The 21,056-nt window shown below is 35.8% G+C and overlaps 1 protein-coding gene and 1 non-coding gene across 6 annotated transcripts in view; one reads left to right on the top strand and one right to left on the bottom strand.

Annotated features, from left to right (window-relative positions):
• Positions 1-21,056, top strand: part of METTL4 (methyltransferase 4, N6-adenosine) — a 37,152-nt gene that overhangs the window by 3,339 nt on the left and 12,757 nt on the right. For all 5 annotated transcript variants that reach the window (XM_073006437.1, XM_007974505.3, XM_073006435.1 and 2 more), the window contains exons 2-5: positions 775-1,599; positions 4,301-4,363; positions 15,730-16,099; positions 18,059-18,128. In XM_073006437.1, the coding sequence (XP_072862538.1) occupies positions 1,204-1,599; positions 4,301-4,363; positions 15,730-16,099; positions 18,059-18,128 (899 nt within the window). In that variant the 5' untranslated portion in view covers positions 775-1,203. The remainder of the gene's footprint in view (positions 1-774; positions 1,600-4,300; positions 4,364-15,729; positions 16,100-18,058; positions 18,129-21,056) is intronic.
• On the bottom strand, positions 15,268-15,402 carry LOC119618713 (small nucleolar RNA U109). Its single transcript, XR_005235080.1, has one exon. It is a non-coding gene; the product is annotated as a small nucleolar RNA U109 (small nucleolar RNA).

Raw genomic sequence — 21,056 nt, 5'->3', positions numbered from 1 at the left:
AAACCTATGTACATCATAATATCACTTATGGAGTTAGAAATTTGAATCTAAATGCTATGATTATTAATTGTGCCATTAATCACTCATTTGTTTATTATTCTGTCCCCTCTTAAGTTCTCCACCGCACTGGATTTAGAAAGCAATATCTAGGACTCTAATCCATCTTTTGAACAAAGGTTGGTTCTGAGAAACCTAGTTATCCAAGTGGTATTGCTCAGAACCAATGACAGATCTAGACTCTGCAAGCTCCGCCTCCCGGGTTCGCGCCATTCTCCTGCCTTAGCCTCCCGAGTAGCTGGGACTACAGGCGCCCGCCACTACGCCCGGCTAATTTTTTTGTATTTTTTTTTTAGTAGAGATGGGGTTTCACCGGGTTAGCCAGGATGGTCTCGATCTCCTGACCTCGTGATCCGCCCATCTCGGCCTCCCAAAGTGCTGGGATTACAGGCGTGAGCCACCGCGCCCGGCCCAGATCTAGACTCTTAACCTTGCAGTTTTGGTAGGGTTTAGTGCTTCTGATGTGCTGTTAAAATTGCATTTTCTCTGACTAGAACAATTTTTTCTTTTTACCTTATTACTCCATTGGTAGTAGTGATTAAGCAGGGCAGCTGATACTGGAGAATGGGCTGACTTACTATGAGAAGTGTAGTTTGAAAAAACGAGGGATTACCTGCTAACAGCACCTTCTGAAATTCTGTGCCCCTCTCTAGATAGGTTTATCTCATTAAAACGGGTGAATTCATGCAGCTAATATAGTGTTCTTTGCTTTTACAGGATACTTTGTCCTTTTAAGGATTCAGTGACTTCCTGACTTGGAGGATAGTGGCTAGACCCAAGGACCAAAGCAAGAAGTCGTGGGGGCCCCAGAAAGACAGGAGGATCACATTGAGATTCCAGACATAAGATCAGGTTTTAATCCCCTTTGGCCAAATTTTGGCTGAAAATGTTGAATTAACAACTCTGAAATTACAAAGAAAGTTTATATTAAAACATTGCAATTTTCCTTAGAATTTCTGTATATATTAACATATCATGAATGCTAAATTCTCTTCAATGTGCATGTCAGGTTTATGTACTTGTACATCACATCTGTGTGTATGAAGTGTATGTTTATTGAAATACAAGACATTTAAGAAGCTGATCTGGGAAGTTGGATTTTACTTCTAATTGCTAATTCCCAGAGGCTTTTTTTAAAGGAAGGGAATGTCTGTGGTTCACCAGTTGTCAGCTGGGTGGTTACTGGATCATCTTTCTTTTATCAACAAGATAAACTATCAGCTTCACCAGCATCATGAACCTTGTTGCAGTAAAAATGAGTTCACTACTTCTGTTCACTTTGAGTCTCTTCAAATGGATTCTGTGTCGTCTTCTGGAGCCTGTGCTGCATTTATTGCTTCTGACCCTACCACTAAGCCAGAGAATGATGATGGAGGAAATTATGAAATGTTCACACAAAAATTTGTTTTTCGACCTGAACTGTTTGATGTCACCAAACCTTATATAACTCCAGCAGTTCACAAAGAATGCCAGCAAAGTAATGAAAAGGAAGATCTGATGAATGTTGTTAAAAAAGAAATCTCCATTTCTATTATTGGGAAGGTAGAAAGTTTAAAGAAATATTTATTTTTCTGCAGAAAACATAATTGAGATTTATCATCTAAATGTCTTAAATACCTGGTGATTCATTAAGTATAAAGAAGAATCAATAAAACCCAAGAAGGCTTTAGCATATCCAAAATAATTTGTAGCTTTTTTCTAGCTTCAACTATTCTTAGAAGACCAAATTGCATAGCATTTCAAAAATAAGCAAAGTTGGCTGGGAAGTGAATTCTCTGTAAATTAAGCAAAGAAAATAAACCCAGACAGAAAAAACAAACAACCAACCAACCAAACAAAAAACTCCCAAAAAATCCTTTTCTTGATTAGGCATTTGTATTAATGAATATGTTCACAACTGTGTTTGCTTTTAAAAAAAAAAGTTTTTCTGCAAAATTTCTAAGCCATAAATGGTTTTTTGGAGGTTTTTAGAGAGCTATCCCTTGGAGATAATGTAATAAAAGTTTGTAAGAAGGGTGATTGTTTTAAAAGTTTCTAGTGATACAAGTAGAAAGCTCCTGTGGTAAATATACCCGTTTGTAAAGTATATGTATTTGTATATTCACACTGGTGCAGTCTTTTAGTAGAGTTTTGAGAATGCCATACAGGATCAAATTAATTATGCTTTAATACTTTTTATATCTTTCAGGAGTTTAGAGGTGATTTTACAAAGTCCATTTTAGATAGATGATAATCAGGATTTTCTTTTTTTAAATTTTTTTTATTATACTTTATGTTCTAGGGTACATGTGCATTTTCTTTTTTAGTGATAGGATTAACATTCATTACTCACGGACCAAACATTTGAGCTCTTTCTATGTGCTATTGTATGCAGAGTGATGAAACAAGATAAACATAATCTCTCCTTCATGGATCTTATAATTAGGTGGAGAAGAAAGATATTAAATATGAAAGTTTGTTGAGAATTAGAATAAGGGAAGTAATAAGGAAAATACGTTTTCTGAAGTAGAACTTTTTAATGTTGTGACTTTTGTGCATATTTTTCTTTTTTTAATTTTAATTTTAATTTTTAACTTTTAAGTTCACAGGTACATGTATAGGGTTGTTATATAGATAAACTTGTGTCATGGGTGTTTGTTGTACAAATTATTTCATCACCCAGGTATTAAGCCTAGTACCCATTAGTTATTTGTCCTGATCCTTCCCCTCCTCCCATCCTCTGACCTTCACCCTCCAGTAGGCCCCAGTGTCTGTTGCTCCCCTCTATGTGTTCATGTTTTGATCCCCTTTTTTTTTTTTGAGACGGAGTCTTGCTCCCAGGCTGGAGTGCAGTGGTGTGATCTTGGTTCACTGAAACCTCTGCCTACCAGGTTCAAGCAATTCTCCTCTCTCAGCCTCCCGAGTAGCTGGGATTACATGCGTCCACCACCATACCTGGCCAATTTTTTGTATTTTTAGTAGACACCTTGTTGGCCAGGCTGGTCTTGAACTCCTGATCTCTGGTGATCCACCTGCCTCGGCCTCCCAAAGTGCTGAGATTATAGGCATGAGCCACCAGGCCCAGCCCCCTTTTCTCGTCCATCAGATATTTGTTGGTCATCTACTGTGTGTCATGCACAGAAAATATTTAGTGTTGTCTGAGGTCTTAGTAAAATAGTATGTTGTAATATAAGTAATTCAGATAATAACAAGCCTTTGTAAAGGACTTTATAGTTTGCAGGGTATGGGCATTAATTTTTAATGTTTAATCTCTTAGGCTGGGTAAATTTCTCATAACATGGAAAAAAATAGATGAGCCTATGTAATAAATGTAATCTTGATAACACTGTCTGATATGCTAAAGCAAATTTTACAATATTAAGTCAATTTATTTATTTAGCCAACAAACGTTTATTAGCTTGCTAAGAGTTTGACACAAGGTAAACACTGGGGTTTCAGCAGTAAAAAGTACAAAGTCCTTACTCTATATTGCATGGCCTTATGTGTTCTTTTCTATGGAATTGTTAGATATAGAACAGTGTTAATATAAATCTGATTCATACCTAACCCTCAGATCAGTCATAAGTGCATTGGAATTTCTTTTGATGATAGCATCTGGCTAGTTCCTCTTCTCAGAAATGAAGGAAATTGAGAATAATTATACCATATATAAAGTGATAGATGGTACTAGTAACTTCATACAGTGTCATAGTTTCCTTGTATTTCATGGGCGCTGATGCTACACTTTATCATGTGGAACTGGTTCTTTTTTTTTTTTTTTTTTTTGAGACGGAGTCTCACACACCATTCTCCTACCTCAGCCTCCCAAGTAGCTGGGACTACAGGTGCCTAACACTATGCCTGGCTAATTTTTTTTTTTTTGTATTTTTAGTAGAGACGGGGTTTCACCATGTTAGCTGGGATGGTCTTGGTCTCCTGACCTTGTGATCCACCTGCCTCGGCCTCCCAAAATGCTGGGATTACAGGTGTAAGACCCCGCGCCTGGCTGGAACTACTTCTTATTAATAGCAGATAAAGCTGAGGTGACATTTTACAATCCATTTTGTTTATGTTGTTTTTAATTTACTTTGGGAAAGCTTACCCCCTCAGTCTATACCTTTGCATTGATTTTGACCTCAGTAGGCAATTATTACTATTATTAATTATTATTAGACTGAGATATAAGACATAAATAATGTTATAATGAAAAAGCAAAATATTAATGGCAACATAACTTTTCCCCTGTAATTGATCTACCCTTTAGAAGCGTAAAAGATGTGTTGTTTTCAATCAAGGTGAATTGGATGCGATGGAATACCATACAAAGGTAAGTGTAAAATGTTCATTGATCACATTGGAAGATTAATATGAAGTAGTAGAAAATAAATGAACAACATAAATAAGGATTTTTTTTCAAAATCAAGCAATCATTTTGATCAGGCTTAGCACTTAATATATTTATTGTTAATTTTATAGTGATGAACAGTTTAAACCAGTTTTGTCTGTTTTTTTTTTTTTTTCTTTTTTTTTGACACAGTCTCATTCTGTTGCCCAGGCTGGGGTGGAGTGGTCATGGTGCAATCTCAGCTCACTGTAGCCTCCGCCTCCCGGGATCAAGCAATCTCGTGCCTTGGCCTCCTGAGCAGCTGGGATTATAGGCATGTGTCACCATGCCCTGCTAATTTTTTGTATTTTTAGTAGAGATGGTGTTTCACTGTGTTGGCCAGGCTGGTCTCAAACTCCTGAGCTCAGGCAGTCTGCCAGCCTCAGCCTCCCAAAGTGCTAGGATTTTACAGGAGTGAGCAACTGCGTCCAGCCTAAACCAGTTTTTATTGAAACTTCATGTACTTCTATTAGTTTAAATATTTAACAAAGTAAACTTATGCTATATTGGTTAAGTTTAGAGATTTTAGATATTATAAAATCCTATTGTCTATAATATAAACAACATATAGACAATATAATAAAACAATATAATATAAACAATATAAACAATATAATAAAACAATATATTAAGATAGTGGCAGAAGAGAGCATGAGTAATGTGAAGGATATGTTTCTAGAACTTAGTGATAAATGAGATCAGATAGTTAAAGAAATGAGAAGAGACGGAATGAACACAAATATTTTAAGCTTAATTTTTTTTTTTTTTTTTTCCGTGGGGCACCTTTGAAATGGCAAAATTCGATCTGGAATTCGGTCTTGTTGAATTAATGTGATGGTAGAACACTGGGGTTTTTTTTCCCCTTTCTTTCTTGTAGTAGAATGTACGTAAAATTTTCCATTTTTAACCATTTTTAGGTCTAAAATTCTGTGGCATTAAATGTATTCACAATGTTGTACCACACCACTGCTGTTCATCTCTAGTACTTTTTCATCATCCCAAACTGGAACTCTACCATTATTTAATAACTCCCCATTCCCCCTGTCCCCCAGCTGCTGGTATCCTTTATTCGACTCACTGTCTCTCTGAATTTGCCTATAGTAGGTATTTCATATAAGTGGAATCATACAATGTTTATCTTTTTGTATCTGGCTAATTTCACTTAGCATAATGTCTTCAAGGTTCATCCATGTTGTAGCATTTATCAGAATTTCCTTTTAAGAGTGAGTAATATTTCATTGTTTGTTTATACTACATTTTGTTTATCATTTATTTGTTCATGGTCATTTGGGTTGTTTCCACATTTTGGCTATTATGAATAATGGTTTTGTGAACGTTGGTGTACAAATGTCTGAGTCCCTGCTTTTTTTAGGTATATACCCCAAAGTGGAATTGTTGGATTAGCTTTTATGTTTAACTTTCGTTTTTTCTTTTGAGACAGAGTCTCACTGTGTTGCCCAGGCTGAAGTGCAGTGGTGCAATCACGGCTCACTGCAGCTTTAAACTCTTGGGCTCAAGTGATTGTCTTGCCTCAGCCTCCTGAGTAGATGGGACTACAGGCGTGTGCCACCACACTCAGCTAATTTTTTATTTTTTTGTGGAGATAAGGTCTTACTATGTTACCCAGGCTGGTCTTGAACTCCTGGGCTCAGGCAGTCCTCCTGCCTTAGCCTCCCAAAGTACTGGGAATACAGGCAAGAGCCACTGTATGCAGCCCCCCGCCCCCCCTTTTTTTAAAATCATAGCCGTTATGATGGGTATAAAGTGGTATCTTATTGTGGTTTTCGTAAAGACATTGGTTTTCAAATGTTCTGAAGATAGCTGAATACACAAATGTTAAATCCCTCAATGTGAGTGGTTTACTCTGTTAATTTTGGAAATACACCTATTTTCTGGAAATGCTACTTGCAAGGTTAACTGCAGAAATATCAGGAAAATCCAGGGTATTTATATGTATAAAAAATTAATAAGATTTACTTTCACTTTAAAGTTTACATAAAATTAGAGAATAGAATTTTTTGAATTCATGTATATTCTAATTGCTAAATACTTGTATTAATCATAAATGCAAATTATGAAACGTGCTTCAGAATGGAATCAAACTCTTAAAAAGTAGTGGGACAGAATATTTGCTGAATCAGATTTAGAGCCCTTTTAGCTTCTGTAGCAAATTTGAATGAAGGTGATATATGGCCATTTTATTATCAATTAACAATATCAAAAATTAAAATCTTACTTGCTATGATTTAGTATTCAGGAATTTATTAAAAGGGTTGGTATAAAGACTATTAATAACTAAAATTTATAGGTGACTTTAAGGAACATATATGAAGAAGAAAACTGGAGTACAACTTGCCTTATTTTCTTCCCTGAATCTGTCTTATCTGTGTGCCCCCACTTCCTTCCTATCTATTCATCTATACATTTCTTCATTAATTAAATTAATTGAATTTACTGACACATATTCATTGAATACCAACTGTATCCCAGACACCATGTCAGCTCCAGGACTTCATTAGAAGTTGAGATAGATAAAATCTTTATGATTTTGTGATTTTCTTGAGAAACACAATTGAACTAAACTACTAGGTAGTGTAAAAAGCACTATCATAGAAGAATTCTAGGAGACTATGGTGGCATACAGGACAGATCTTCAACTCAGACTTGAGGATGGAGTATCAAGGACAGTTCTATGCAGGCAGTAATTTTATTTAAGCTAGTCCTTACAGTAAGCATTAAGCGTATGAAGAGGGTGATGAAGAGTGTTTGAGGCTTAGAAATAATAGCATTTCCTAAGTTCAGAAGCAAGATGGAAAAAGGCTTATTGAAAGAACTGGAAAAGGTTCAGGATGATCGGACTATGGAATGCAAATAAGAGAGTGGCTAGAGATGAAAGTGGGGAGGTAAGAAGAAGCAGATCATGTAAGATTTTTATAAGCCCATCATACGACATTTAGATGTAATTTAAAGGGTAGTGGGAAGTTTTTTTTTTTTTTTTTTTTTTTTTTTTGAGACAAGGTCTTACTCTTTCACTCAGGCTGGAGTGCAGTGACACAGTCATAGCTGGCTGCAACCTTAAACTCCTGGACTTTAGTGATCTTCCTGCCTCTGCCTCCCAATTAGCTGATACTCCAGGCACGCACCACCATGCCTGGCTAGTGGGAAGCTTTTGAAAGCACGTGGCATGATCAGATTTACTTTTTATTTAATTTAATATTTATTTGTTTTTGGATAGATAATACATTTATATAGTAAAGTTTAAAATGTGCAAAAACTATACAGTGAAGTCTTCCTCTAATCTCTATCCCTCAGTCACCAGTTTTCTCTTCCTAGTATATCTGTCCAATGTTGTTGTACATATGTAAAAGACAGTGTATATGTATTCTCCCCCTTTTTTTGTTTAGATGGTAGCGTATTTCAAACACTTTTGCACCTTGTTCTTTTCCCTTAACTTAAACATACTTTCTTATTTTTATATCTCATTGTGTTTCATAATTTTATTTACTTAATCTTTAACTGCTGACATTAGGTGTATATGCACCTGCCACTTACCACATGTATATGTGTATCTGCAGGATAAATTTCAAGAAGTTGAATTGATGGGTCAGAGGATACTGCCAAATTGCTACTGTAAAGTTTTTTTTTATCAGCTTATTGGCAACCAGAAATGTATAGTTTTACCTGTTTCCCCACATCTTTACCATCATGGTGTGTCATCAATGCTTATGTCTTTGCCAACTGATAGCTTAAAAAAATAATATTTCAGTATGGTTTTAATTTGCATTTCTCTTTTTGTGAATGTAGTAGGCATTTTTACATATGTTTTAAAAACCATTTATATTTCTTTTTAGGTGAATTGTTTGTTTCTTTCAGACATTGAAAAAACTGGGTTGTTCTTTTCCTTACTAATTTAGAGGACCTATTTGTTTGTTTGTTTGTTTGTTTAGAGACCAGGTCTTGCTTTGTCACCCAGGCTGGAGTGCAATAGTGCAAGGCTAACTGCAGTCTTGACCTTCTGGGCTCAAGTGATCTTCCCACCTCAGCTTCCTGAAGAGCTGGGACTAAAAGCGCGCCACCATGCCTGGCTGATTTTTAAAACTCTGATAGAGATAGGATCTCCCTGTGTTTCCCAGGCTGGTCTTGAAGTGCTGGGCTCCATCGATCCTCCTGTCTTGGTCTCCGAAAGTGCTAGGAGTACAGACGTGAGCCTTTGTGCCTGGCCAGGGCCCTTTATATGCTAGGGAATTTGTCCTTTGTCTGTGATACAAATTGCAAATATATTTTATTCAGTTTGTCACATAAATTTTAATTATGATTGGTTCTTTGCTTTTACCACACAGACAATATTATATTTTTATTTGGTTGAATTTATCAATTTTTTTCCCTTATGATTTCTGGATTTTGGAATCATAATTAGAAAGATATTCCTTCTGCAAGGTTTTAAAAAATTTTTTTCTTCTGGAACATTTGTGATTTTATTTTACATGTATATAATTGATCTATTTAGAGTTCTGGATAAAGTATGAGATATGAATCCAACTTTATCTTTTCAGGATGACTACTGTTCATTTGTTCCACTATCATTTGAGTTTTTCCTTGCTGATATGAGATGCTAACTATGTAAAATTCACAGATGTATTTGAGTTGATCTCTGGACTTTAAGACTTATTTGTCTCTATTTGCTGGTGTCTTGAGGTTTGGAGGTTTGACTGTCCGGTAATGCCAGTCCTGTCTGTCCCCATCCTTTTCTCATTACTCCTCTTTTTAATAAATTTGTTTTCTTTCCCCATATAAATTTTAGGATCAATGATAATATCTAGTTAGAAAACCTATTGCTATTTTTATGGCATCAAGTTAAATTTCTAAATTAAATTAGGTCATGTTGACATCTTTAAGATGTTGGTGATTCTGCCCCAAAACATGAATGTATTTTTCCATTTGTTCACGTTTTGTTGTGTCGTTGTGTAAAATTTTCTTTATAGAGACCTTGAAGGTTAAGTTAAGTCATTTTTTGTTGTTGTATCTCTTGGATTTTCCAGATATATAACTCTTTCAAATAGTAGTAATTTTACTTATACCTTTCCAATTATCGTTATTTCTGATTTCTTCTCTAATTCTATAGGGTGGAAGTTATAATACAATATTAAAGAATATTTGTGTGCATAATAAACATAAATAATATATGTGAGCATAGTTACTTTGTCTTGTCCTTGACAAGGGGGATAATTTCATCATTAAGCATAATACTGGGTTTCAACTGAGTTGGAAATAACATGTTAGGCATATATGGAGATTGAATAGATTTTTTTTTTTTCCTTTTAAAAAATTTTTTTTCCATGAACCTATTGATCCTATTGAAGGAGACTGAATAGATTTTTCCTATGATTCTTCCTCATATTAACCATCCTTGCATTTGCAGAATATATTCCAAATCATCATGATGTTACTATTTTTAAAATGTTCTACTGGATTTTTTTTTGTTTTTGAGACAGAGTCTCACTCTCACCCAGGCTGGAGTGCAGTGGCACGATCTCGGCTCACTGCAAGCTCCGTCTCCCAGGTTCACGCCATTCTCCTGCCTCAGCCTCCTGAGTAGCTGGGACTACAGGCGCCTGCCACCACGCCCGGCTAATTTTTTGTATTTTTTTAGTAGAGACGGGGTTTCACCATGTTAGTTGGATGGTCTTGATCTCCTGACCTTGTGATCCGCCCGCCTCAGCCTCCCAAAGTGCTGGGATTACAGGCGTGAGCCACCGTGCCTGGCCTCTACTGGATTTTATTTGCTAATATTTTATTTGGGACAGTCATAAGAGAGATTGGTCTGATATATTTACTTCTTTGGCCTTATGTATAATTATATATGTAAATATGTAGGATGTTTGCACACTGGAGAACTTATTAGCCCTCTCGTGTTGAAAGCTAGAAGTTTTCCTTCTTTTTACTTTCCAATTTTCTGGAGCAATAGAAAAAGAATTGGGATAATTTATTCTTTAAAAGTTTGATAAAGTTTGATAGAACCCCGCTTTGTAATTATCTCAGTGTGTTGCTTTTTGTGGTGGATACTTTTTTGGCAGCTTTACTTTTTTTCTCTTTTCTTTTTTCTTTATTTATTGATAGAAGAATTTAATGGTGAGGCTTTTTCTCTGGGCACTGCTTTAGCAACATCCTGTAAGTTCTGATGTGTTATGTTTTAATTGTCATGCGGGAAGGTTTTTAGTAACAAAATCAGGTTTTTAAATAGAGAACAGGATTTTCAGGTTTTTTGTTTCTGTTGATGTCAGTTTTCACAAGTTTTATTTTCTAAGAAGTGCGTCCATTTCAGGCCAGACATGGTGGTTCATGCCTGTAATCGCAGCACTTTGGGAGGCCAAGGCAGGTGGATCACTTGATGTTAGAAATTGGAGACCAGTCTGGCCAACATGGTGAAATCCCATCTGTACTAAAAATACAAAAAAATTAGCCAGGTGCAGTGGTGGGCTCCTATAATCCCAGCTACTTGGGAGGCTGAGGGAGGAGAATTGTTGGAACCTGGGAGACGGAGATTGCAGTGAGCCGAGATAGTGCCACTCCATTCTAGCCTGGCTGACAGAGAGACTTCGTCTCAAAAAAATAAAAAACAAAAAACAGAAACGTGTTCATTTCATCCTAGTTGTCAAATTTGTTAGCATGAAGTCGTGTTATCTTATGCTTTCTTTTAGTGTTTGTAGGATCTGTGGTGATGGTAACTTTTTCATTGCTTTTATTGGTAATCTGTGTTTTTTTTAAATAGGTAAAATATACATATAAAATTTACTGTTTTAACCATTTTTAGATGTACAATTTAGTGGTACTAAGTACATTCAGAGTGTCATGCCATTATTACCACATCCATCTTCAGAACGTGTTCATCATTCCAAACTGAAACATTAAATAGTAACTCCCCACTCCCCCTTCCTTTGCTGCCTAGTAGCTAGTATTCTACTTTCTGTCTCTGTGAATTTGCCTGTACCTCATATAAGTGAAATCACATAATACTTGTCCTTTGGCATCTGACTGATTTCACTGTGTCTTCAAGGTTTGTCCGTGTAGCATATATCAGAATTTCCTTCCTTTTTAAGGCTGAAAAATATTCCGTTTTATGTAAATATTATATTTTGTTTATCCATTTGTTTATGGACTTTTGGGTAGTTTCTACCTTTGGCTATTGTGAATAATGCTTCTCTGAAAATAGGTGTACAGATATCTATTCCAGTTCTTGCTTTTAATTCTTTTGGATATATACCCAGAAGTGGAACTGCTGGATTTTATCGTAATTCTGTGATTAAATTTTAGAGGAACCACCACACTGCATTCCACAGTGGATCTATCATTTCACATTCCTACCAGCAATACTCAAGGGCTCCAGTTTCTCCACATCCTTGCCAACACTGAATAGCTATCCTAGTAGGTGTGGAGTAGTATTTCATTGTGGTTTTGATTGGTGTTTACCTAATGGTTAGTAATGTTGATCATCTTTTTATGTGCTTGTTGGCCATTTGTATATTTTCTTGAGAGAAATGTCTGTTCATATCCTTTGTTCATTTTACAGTTGGGCTGTTTGTTTTTTTTCTTGTTGAATTTTAGAAGTTCTTTATATATTCTGGATGTTAACCCTCTGTCAGATATATGATTTACAAATATTGAAAGAACCAGCTTTTAATTTAGTTAATTTTCCTTACTATCTCTGTGTTTTCCATTTTATTGATTTCTGTTTTTTTATTATTTCTTTTGGTTTACTTTGCTCTTCTTTTTCTAACTTTTTTAATTTTTAATTTTCTTGGGTATTTTCTTAAAGTGGAATATGTCAGTTAACTTACATCTTTTTTTGTTTTCTAACTTAAGCACTTGAAGCTGTAAGTTTTCCTCTAAATCACTGCTTTGGTTGCCTTCTACCTATTTTGATATTTTGTATTTTCACTTTGATTCAATAAAAAGTATTTTCTGATTGTCCTTATTATTTCATCTTTGACCTATATGAATTATTTAGAATTGTTCCATTTCATTTCCAGATAATGAGTTTATCTCAGTGTCTTCTTGTCCTTGATTTCTAATTTAAATCCAATGGGGCAGAGAGCATACTCTTAGGATTTCAGTCCTTTTACATTTATTGAACCTTGTTTTATGGCCCAGCATGAGAGTTATCTTTGTGCCTGTATTATATGCTTTTGGGAAGAATATGTATTGTCTATACATATTCTTTCCAAAAATTGTTAGATGCAGTGTTCTATGAATGTCAGATGCAGTGTTAGATGCGTTGTTCTATGAATGTCAGATAAAGTTAGTTGATAGTGTTTTTCAGGACTTCTGTGTCTTTAGAGATTTTTGCATTAATTAATCTCTCACTTGCTGGGTAGCTTTTTAAGGTTGGTTTAGAATAGTATTTAAGGCTAATTATGCCCCTATACAGATGCAAGATCCATGTAATTACCTAATACCTCTGTCAAGAACTGTGAAGTGTCTGAAATTTTACCCTATTTGGAAGCTAACAAGTTAGCTTGCCTTAGTTTCATGGATGCTAGCAGAAGATAGGAGACTCCTAGGTCAGGGACAAAGGACTTTATTGCTTCTGGCACAGCATGTGCTTTATGCTCACAGGCTCCCTTTGCGCCCCATATCCCGTGAGGACGATGGCAGTCAACCTAGCTGGATGCTGTGCATGCAGTGGGTTTGCTATGCGTGCAGCGATTCTTTGATTCACAGCTAAGGGATCCCAAGCTTAAGGAACTCTCGTCTTTTAAGTGGGTTGTGAACAAACCTGTCCAACTTTTTGCCCCAGAGGGAGACTTTATTAACCTGGACAGCATACAAGTCTGTCCTCTGCCTTGGGGAGACACTACTCCATCTTCCATGTTGTATACATATCCTTGGAAATTTTTTCTGGAACAAAAGCTGTCAGTGCCTCTGCTCAGAGACTCAGGATGAATTGTCTCCCAATTGCCCTGTGAATCATGAGGTGTTCCCATCTGAGTGGTGGAAACGGGCACTATTCTTGGCCCTAGGGAGCGTCAGACACTTGTAAAAAAATTTTTTTTATTTTTAAAATGTTTGGGATACTCCTTTTCCCAGCTTCTGATAGTTCCTTCACACACTTGTACTGATCAGTACATAGGAAAATTTCTCTAGTGTGCCTACCTGCAGATCTCTTGAGTTCTCTCTCTGTGGAGCTCTTTCCTTTCTGATAGTCTGTCCTGTGAACTAGTAACTGTACTCTCATTTCCATCTCCTCAGCTCAGAGATTCTTCCAGGCTCTGCTCAGATTCTTCCTTTCTGTGGCCTGGATGCTCTCTCCAGGCAATTTGCTGGGGCTATCGATTTCTTTCCCATCGCTTAGGGCTACTGTCCTTCCTTGCCTAATGTTTTAAAAGCTCTTGTTACTATTTCTCTTTGTTATTCCAGCCAGTGGAAGTCTCTGGCAACATTTCTCTTTATCACTGTTTCTTTTAGCAATTTGATTAGGATGTTACATAGTGCAGATTCCTCCTCCTCCTCTTCTTCCTCCTCCCTTTACCCCCACCTCCTCCTCTTCTTCTTCAGCAAATTTGGAAATTTTCAGCCATTATTTCCTCAAATAGTTTTTCTGTCTTAATTTTGGACACATTTGGTCCTTTTTTTTATGTCTCTATGTCACTTCTTTCTATGCTCATTTTTTCCTTTACATCTTTGTACATATGAATATAGTATAAATACTTTAATATCCTTTTCTACTTTTATTCCCAATATATTTATTTGGATTGCAAGTAAACCTACCTGAACTTTTCTACTAATTTTATCATCTGTGTCATTCCTATGTGTTTCCATTTGCTGATTTTTTTCCGTTTATAATAAATTTTTCTGCTTCTTTACATTCCTGGTAATTTTAATTTTTTTGTAAGATATTTCTACTTTAGCTTTTTGGGTAGTTCATATTTTCGTTCCTGTAAATATTCCTGAGCTTTGTTCTCAGAAAACGTTTTTTTGCAACTGGTTGATCTTTCTGAGACTCTCTGTGAGCTTATTTAGTTATGATCAGAGCAGATTTTGGTCTAGAGCTATTTTTTTTTTCTCCCAGTTGCCAAGGCAATACCGTTGTGAATTGTCTGCCTGATGTTCTGTTTGTGATGAGGTTTTCCATTTTGACATTAGGGAGCATAACTATTCTCAGCCCTGGGTGAGCCCTGGGCATTGTTTCCTCTAGTCGTTTCTTCTGGTTCTTCCTTCCTTGGTGCTTGGTGGTTTCATCCCATGCATGTGTTGATCGTGAGTGGGCTGGAATTTTGGGCAGATTGCCTGCAGCTCTTAGGAGCTCTGTGCTCTCTCCTCTCTGACACCTTCCTTGGCCTTTCTAGACTCCAAGCTCCATCTCCTCAACTCGAGAGACTGTTGGACTCTGCATGTGTCTTCCCTGTGCCTGGGAACTTTCTGAAGGCAGTAAGCTGGAGCAGTCCTTTGTTTTTGCTGTTTAGGGACCACTGTTCTACACTGCATGGCATCTGAAGTCTGAAAGCCTTTTTTTTTTTTTTTTTTAAACCAACCAACCAACCAACCAAACAAACGTATTTTGTGCCTTTAAAAAAAGTAATTTCAGTTGAAAGGGTAAATCTGATCCATGATACTCCTTCTTGTCCAGAAGGGTAACTTGGGTTTTATTTTTTATAATTATTTTAGTTGTATTTTTACAAACCTTTGTTATATGTTTGTTTTGCAAAGTTATGTTTTTCTTTATAATTCAAGCTATGTTTTATGAAAGAAAAGATATGTTTATTTTAAAATTAGATAACCAGAAAAATCTAAGATTAAATGTGTGATTTAAACTTAATTCTCTCTATAGATTATTATTATTATTATTTTTCTTATATAGGAGTAATATACTACCACTCAACCTCTGTTGAAACGTTGGCGGCCCTGAGACCTCCTTTTGTAATTTAGCATGTGATGGATGTATTTCTGCCCCCAAAGGAATGCAGAGCAGATACTTCCTCATGCAATCCCTATAGATTAGAAATCCCATTTTCTTCTAGAAACATTCAAATTATCAAATTTACCTTATACATGTTTGAGGATATATTTTCTTATATATATTGTTTGGCTATTTAGTTGTCAGTGAATTTGTGAGGGTTGTTTCACTCTACAGTTGGAAAACAGCAGTTCAAAGGCATGCTCACACATTCTTATCTTTTCATTGTAATACAGAATTATTTTACTGTAAGCGTTAAGGATATTGATTTCAATTTATAAACTCAGATATTCAAAGCACAGTCAATGTTCTTTTTTAATGTCAATGTTCTTTTAATGTACTTAAAATTCTCTTTCAGATCAGGGAGCTGATTTTGGATGGATCTTTACAATTAATCCAGGAAGGTCTCAAAAGTGGTTTTCTTTATCCACTTTTTGAAAAACAGGACAAGTGTAGTAAGCCCATTACTTTACCACTTGACACCTGCAATTTGCCAGAATTATGTGAAATGGCAAAGCATTTGCCTCCTCTGAATGAAATGGAACATCAGACATTCCAATTGGTGGAAGAGGATACATCTGTTACAGAACAGGATTTATTTTTGCGAGTTGTTGAAAACAACTCTAGCTTTACAAAAGTTATTACTTTAATGGGACAAAAATACCTGCTACCACCGAAAAGCAGTTTTCTTTTATCTGACATTTCTTGTATGCAACCACTTCTGAACTGTAAGTAATTATTGTTTGTTGTTAGAAAAATATAATTTTTCTGTGGGCTGAAAGTTAAAAGCTAGTCTGAAATTTGAATATGGGTCAGCATTTATGAGGATAGGGTAAACACTTTTCCTCGTGTTATTTATCTCTTAGGTTTAATTTTAAGGTGCTGACTTTTGCTTTTTTTAAAAAAAAATAAATTTTTATTACGAATAAAGAGTCAAAAGCTTATTTCGAAGAGAACAAATATGGTTATTTCTCTGTACTTAGGAATTCAGTATGCAGTTGTGTTTAACCAAATCACTTTTTTTTAACTTCTTCATAGCAAAGTAGAAACGCTTCAGTTATGAATGTCAATTCCCGAATCATTCCTAGCCTTGTATAAAGGATACATTTTAAGGTAGTGTTCAAGTTCATTGTCTAAAATTTCTTGAAACATTTTCCTGTACAAAGTTAAAAAATTTACATATTGAAGTCCACAGTCACACTGACCTGTATTTGGCTTTAGATCCTGAAACTTATTTAACTGTGAGTCTTAGGGGTATTCATTTCACAAAACTGAGCCCCAGTCTCCTAATCTATAAAATGGACCTGATAATACCTGCTTCTTAGGGTCATTTTGAGGTGTATTGATCAAATTGAGGTAGATTGGTCAAATTGAATTTAATTTCCTGTTTATTGTTATTGGAACATTTTTTAGCAAAATTTTAAGTTATTCGGCAACTACAACACAACTTACTAATGAAAAGCTTCTTTTAATTGCTATCAAGCCTTCTTACACATGACTGGTTATCCGTGTAGCAGTGCCATAAATTCTTCAGAGTAAATGACAGGATAACAAATTAATGAGAAAACCATGCTATGCCTGAACATTTTTTCTCTTCTTTTTGATCTTTGTTACTCTAATAGCTTAAAAAGTGTCACTTCTTTATTTTAATTTGCATTCTTTTGATTACTTATGAGATTGCACACATTTATAAAAACATACCTATGTTTATAAAAGGGGGAGAAAGGACAGCTCTTCCTTACAGTATTGGAATTATTCCTTACATAATTGGAATTATTGATTCCAGTGAATAAATTAATGGAATGATGGATCTAGAGAATTTCCATTTGATAAACACCATTAGAATTGGATGTCAAAATAGTGGGTGAAAAGATGAGACAGGCTATTTTCATGGTCTTAAAGTATCTCCTCCCAAGATACTTGTTAATTACAAGGGAAAAACTGGTGAAACTCAGCAGATAACACTTTAACCAAAGACTTTTTAACATCCTTTACCTCCTGATATGTTGCACTGATAGGGCATGGCAGGCATTACTGTGGTGGTTCTCTTGCCAAAAACAAATAACCTAAATTTAATCCTGAGAAAATACTAGACCCAGATTGAGGGACATCCTATAAAATAATTGGTAGCTTTTAAAAGTTTCAAAATCATGAAAGATGAAGAAAGACTGAGGAACTTTTTCAGGTTGGAGTAGAGTTAGGAGGGATGGCAGCTAAATGCAATGTTTGATCCTGGCTTTGATCCTGAGTCTGAAAAAGTACATTAGTAAATAATTGGGGAAGTTTTATTATGGTCAATATGTCAGTTATAAAGGGTGAAATTGTTTTAAAATAAAAAGTAAAAAAAATGACCTAGATTTCTTAGGACTATATTAATATGGCTGCCAAGATGCATAGGTAATTCACAGATCATTAGGTTCAGCTTACTGAGCTATGGTCATCTGCAGGTAGTCTCTGTAAAAATTGCAGTAGGTGAAAATTATGATACAATGCTAGAGGTAGGGGAAACATCTAATATTTAATGATAAATTACTCTGTTTGAATAAATGCTATGTATACAGATCCTTTCGGTGCATTCCATTATATTCGTGTCCCTAGTTAAATCACTTGAGTTTTGAAGAACATGTTTAGTTTTTAAAGTGATCACGTAGAGAAGGTATTTTCTGAAATTGTATCTTTGTTTTCAGATAGGAAAACATTTGATGTAATTGTGATAGATCCGCCATGGCAGAACAAATCAGTTAAAAGAAGTAATAGGTAAGTGGAAATGAATTAACTGTTAGAAATGCTTTCTAAAAAGCCTGTAGTCCTTTGTACATAATAGTTTAATATACTATTGGTATTACTTCATGATATAGGTTATCTGAAACTCCTAAAATGCTTTCAATAGTTTTAACAGTTTAATTTCCTTAACTAGTTAATTTTCTTGAACTATAACTATATATAAGTGTAACAATGTCAAAAGTAGTCCGTTTATTAATCACCAGAAGCAGTTCAGGGCTGTTTCTGTTAACACCAAAGGACAACGTATCTGTCTTCTTTGATATCAAATTCTAAAGTTTAGAAGTATGTGCCAAAATATTTCTAGTTTTCCTTAATAATGTGTTATGAATGAATTTATCTAATTCATTCTTAAATTTGTTTTTATTTCTAATTTTTTAGTTTATGTTACATCTTAGGGTGATAACTTCAATGAGTTACTAAGATGATATTTCCTTTCAATAGCGTTAAATGTTTTTTTCCTTTCAATTCTTTTTTTTTTTTGAGACAGTCTCACTCTATCGCCAGGCTGGAGTGCAGTGGTGCAATCTCAGCTTACTGGAACCACCACCTCCTAGGTTCAAGCCATTCTTCTGCGTCAGCCTCCCGAGTAGCTGGGACTACAGGCGCATACCACCATGCCTCGCTAATTTTTGTTTTTTTAGTAGATACGGGGTTTCACCATATTGGCCAGGCTGGTCTCGAACTCCCGACCTCATGATCCGTCTGCCTCAGCCTCCCAAAGTGACTGGGATTACAGGCGTGAGCCACCGCGCCTGGCCTTTTCCTTTCAATTTTAATGAATGTCTTCAGTTACATTTTCTCTCACTTTTCAGTTTTCTAGACTGAAAAATTCCAATTTCCTTGAGTTAAACGTCATATGAAATTTCTTCTTCTCCACAGTGATCCTCACCTTATGCTTCTTATGAGCTGTGCCAGTAGGATTTGTTTCATTTTTTTTCTTTTTCTTCTTTTTTTTTTTTTTTTGAGATAGGGCCTCACTCTTGCCCATGCTGGAATGCAGTGGTGCAATCACAGCTCACTGCAGCCTCAAACTTCTGGTTCAAATGTGCCTGCTGCCTCAGCCTCCTGAGTAGCTGGGACTGCAGGTGCGTGCCACTACACTCGGCTATTTAAAACATTTTTTTTGTAGAGACAGTGTCTTGCTATGTTACCCAGGTTGGTCTTGAACTCCTAGTCTCAAATGATCCTCCTGCCTCAGCCTCCCATAGTGCTGAGACTACGTATGTGAGCCATTATGCCTGGCCAGGTTTGTTTCTTTTAAAGTTGCAAGAATCATACAAAGAATTCATGTGTCTCTTTTCTGTGTGCGTAGATACCTATATCTTTATATTATTTTTTTGTGAGTTACTTGAGAATGGATTAAGAGAAAGGGTAAGTTACCCTTGAATATTTCAGTATGTATTTCCTAAAAACAAAGATAATTGTCTTACATAACGTAATTATCAAAATAGGTAATCAACATTAATAAATATTATGTACAGGTATTTTTCAGGTTACACTGATTGTCCCAGGAATGTTCTTTGTAGCAAATAAAATTCTGGATTATACATGTTCAGTTGTCATTTTTCTGTAGTATCTTTTAACTCTCTTTCTTTGGCTGATTTTAATTTGTATCCTTACCCTTGAGAAATTGTAACTGAATATAAAAGCTTTCAGTAAGTTTTGTTCGTTTAGCAAATTTTTGATTCTGTGAGTTGCTTTGGAAACTACCTTAACTTGTAGTTGGTTTTATAAGTGAAGTGTCTTGAGGACTGGGCCTTCAAACTTTGCAGTTTGGCTAACTCTGGGCAATACATTTTTATTAATAGTTTTCTTGGATGTGTACCTAGGAGTAGAATTACTGCACCATGTAATTCTATCTTTAAGTTTTTGAGGAGCTATCAAACTATTTTCTACAGTGCCTGCAGCATTTTATATTCCCACCAGCAATGAGGGATCTAGTTTTTCTACATTCTCACCATTTTCTTTTTGTTTTTTGCATACTTTCCATTGCATCACATTAGTATGCATGTTTTAGAATTTGCTCAGTGATTTCCATGAAATTAGAGCTAGAAGAGGCGATATGAATATTGCCTCTTTCTCCACACAAATCAACCCAATTAAATTAAGCCAATCAAGGAATCTGCAGTTATTGAAACCATGTAACTTCAGATGTTTGACCTGACATTCTTCATACTGTAGCAAAATTAGTTCTTTCATCACTTTGATTATGAAGAGTACTTGTTTAGATGGCAGGAAACGTGGGTGCTTGAGATCTGAATTCCTTTGCTCTTTTTTTTTTTTTTGAGACAGAGTTTCGCTCTTGTCACCCAGGCTGGAGTGCAATGGTTTGATCTCAGCTCATTGCAACCTCCACCTCCTGGGTTCAGGCGATTCTCCTGCCTTAGCCTCCTGAGTAGCTGGGATTACAGGTGTCCACCACCACACCCGGCTAATTTTTTTCTTTTTTTTAGTAGAGATGGGGTTTCACCATGTTGGCCAGGCTAATCTGAAACTTCTGATCTCAGGTGATCCGCCTGCCTTGGCCTCCCAAAGTGTTAGGATTACAGGCGTGAGCTACCACGCCCTACCCTATTTGTTTTAAGAAGTATTTATTGATTGTTCCTGACATACAGTTGTCACATGCTAGAGCTGGATTCCAATGTTTGTTGCATTTGGCCATTGGGAAGTCATTTACGTTTTTCAGAGCAGGCATAATGGTAAAAGTCTCATTGGAGTCAACTAAGGAATAAAATAAAGGAGAGAAAGTAGAAGGATTTACATACAAGTCATTAGCTTAGTTGTAGATGGAAGGAGACAGAATTGAGGGAATTTCTCTTCTGTATACTCTGTCCCCTTCTTTCTCCTCTCCTCCCCTCTGCACCTTTTCCTCTCCTTACTCTCTCTTCTCCTTTTCTCCGT

Source organism: Chlorocebus sabaeus, chromosome 18 (genome assembly GCF_047675955.1).
Source record: "Chlorocebus sabaeus isolate Y175 chromosome 18, mChlSab1.0.hap1, whole genome shotgun sequence".
NCBI classification, from domain to species: Eukaryota; Metazoa; Chordata; class Mammalia; order Primates; family Cercopithecidae; genus Chlorocebus; species Chlorocebus sabaeus.
Note: the sequence above shows the minus strand (reverse complement) of the source record. Positions and strands in the feature narration are given on the sequence as shown.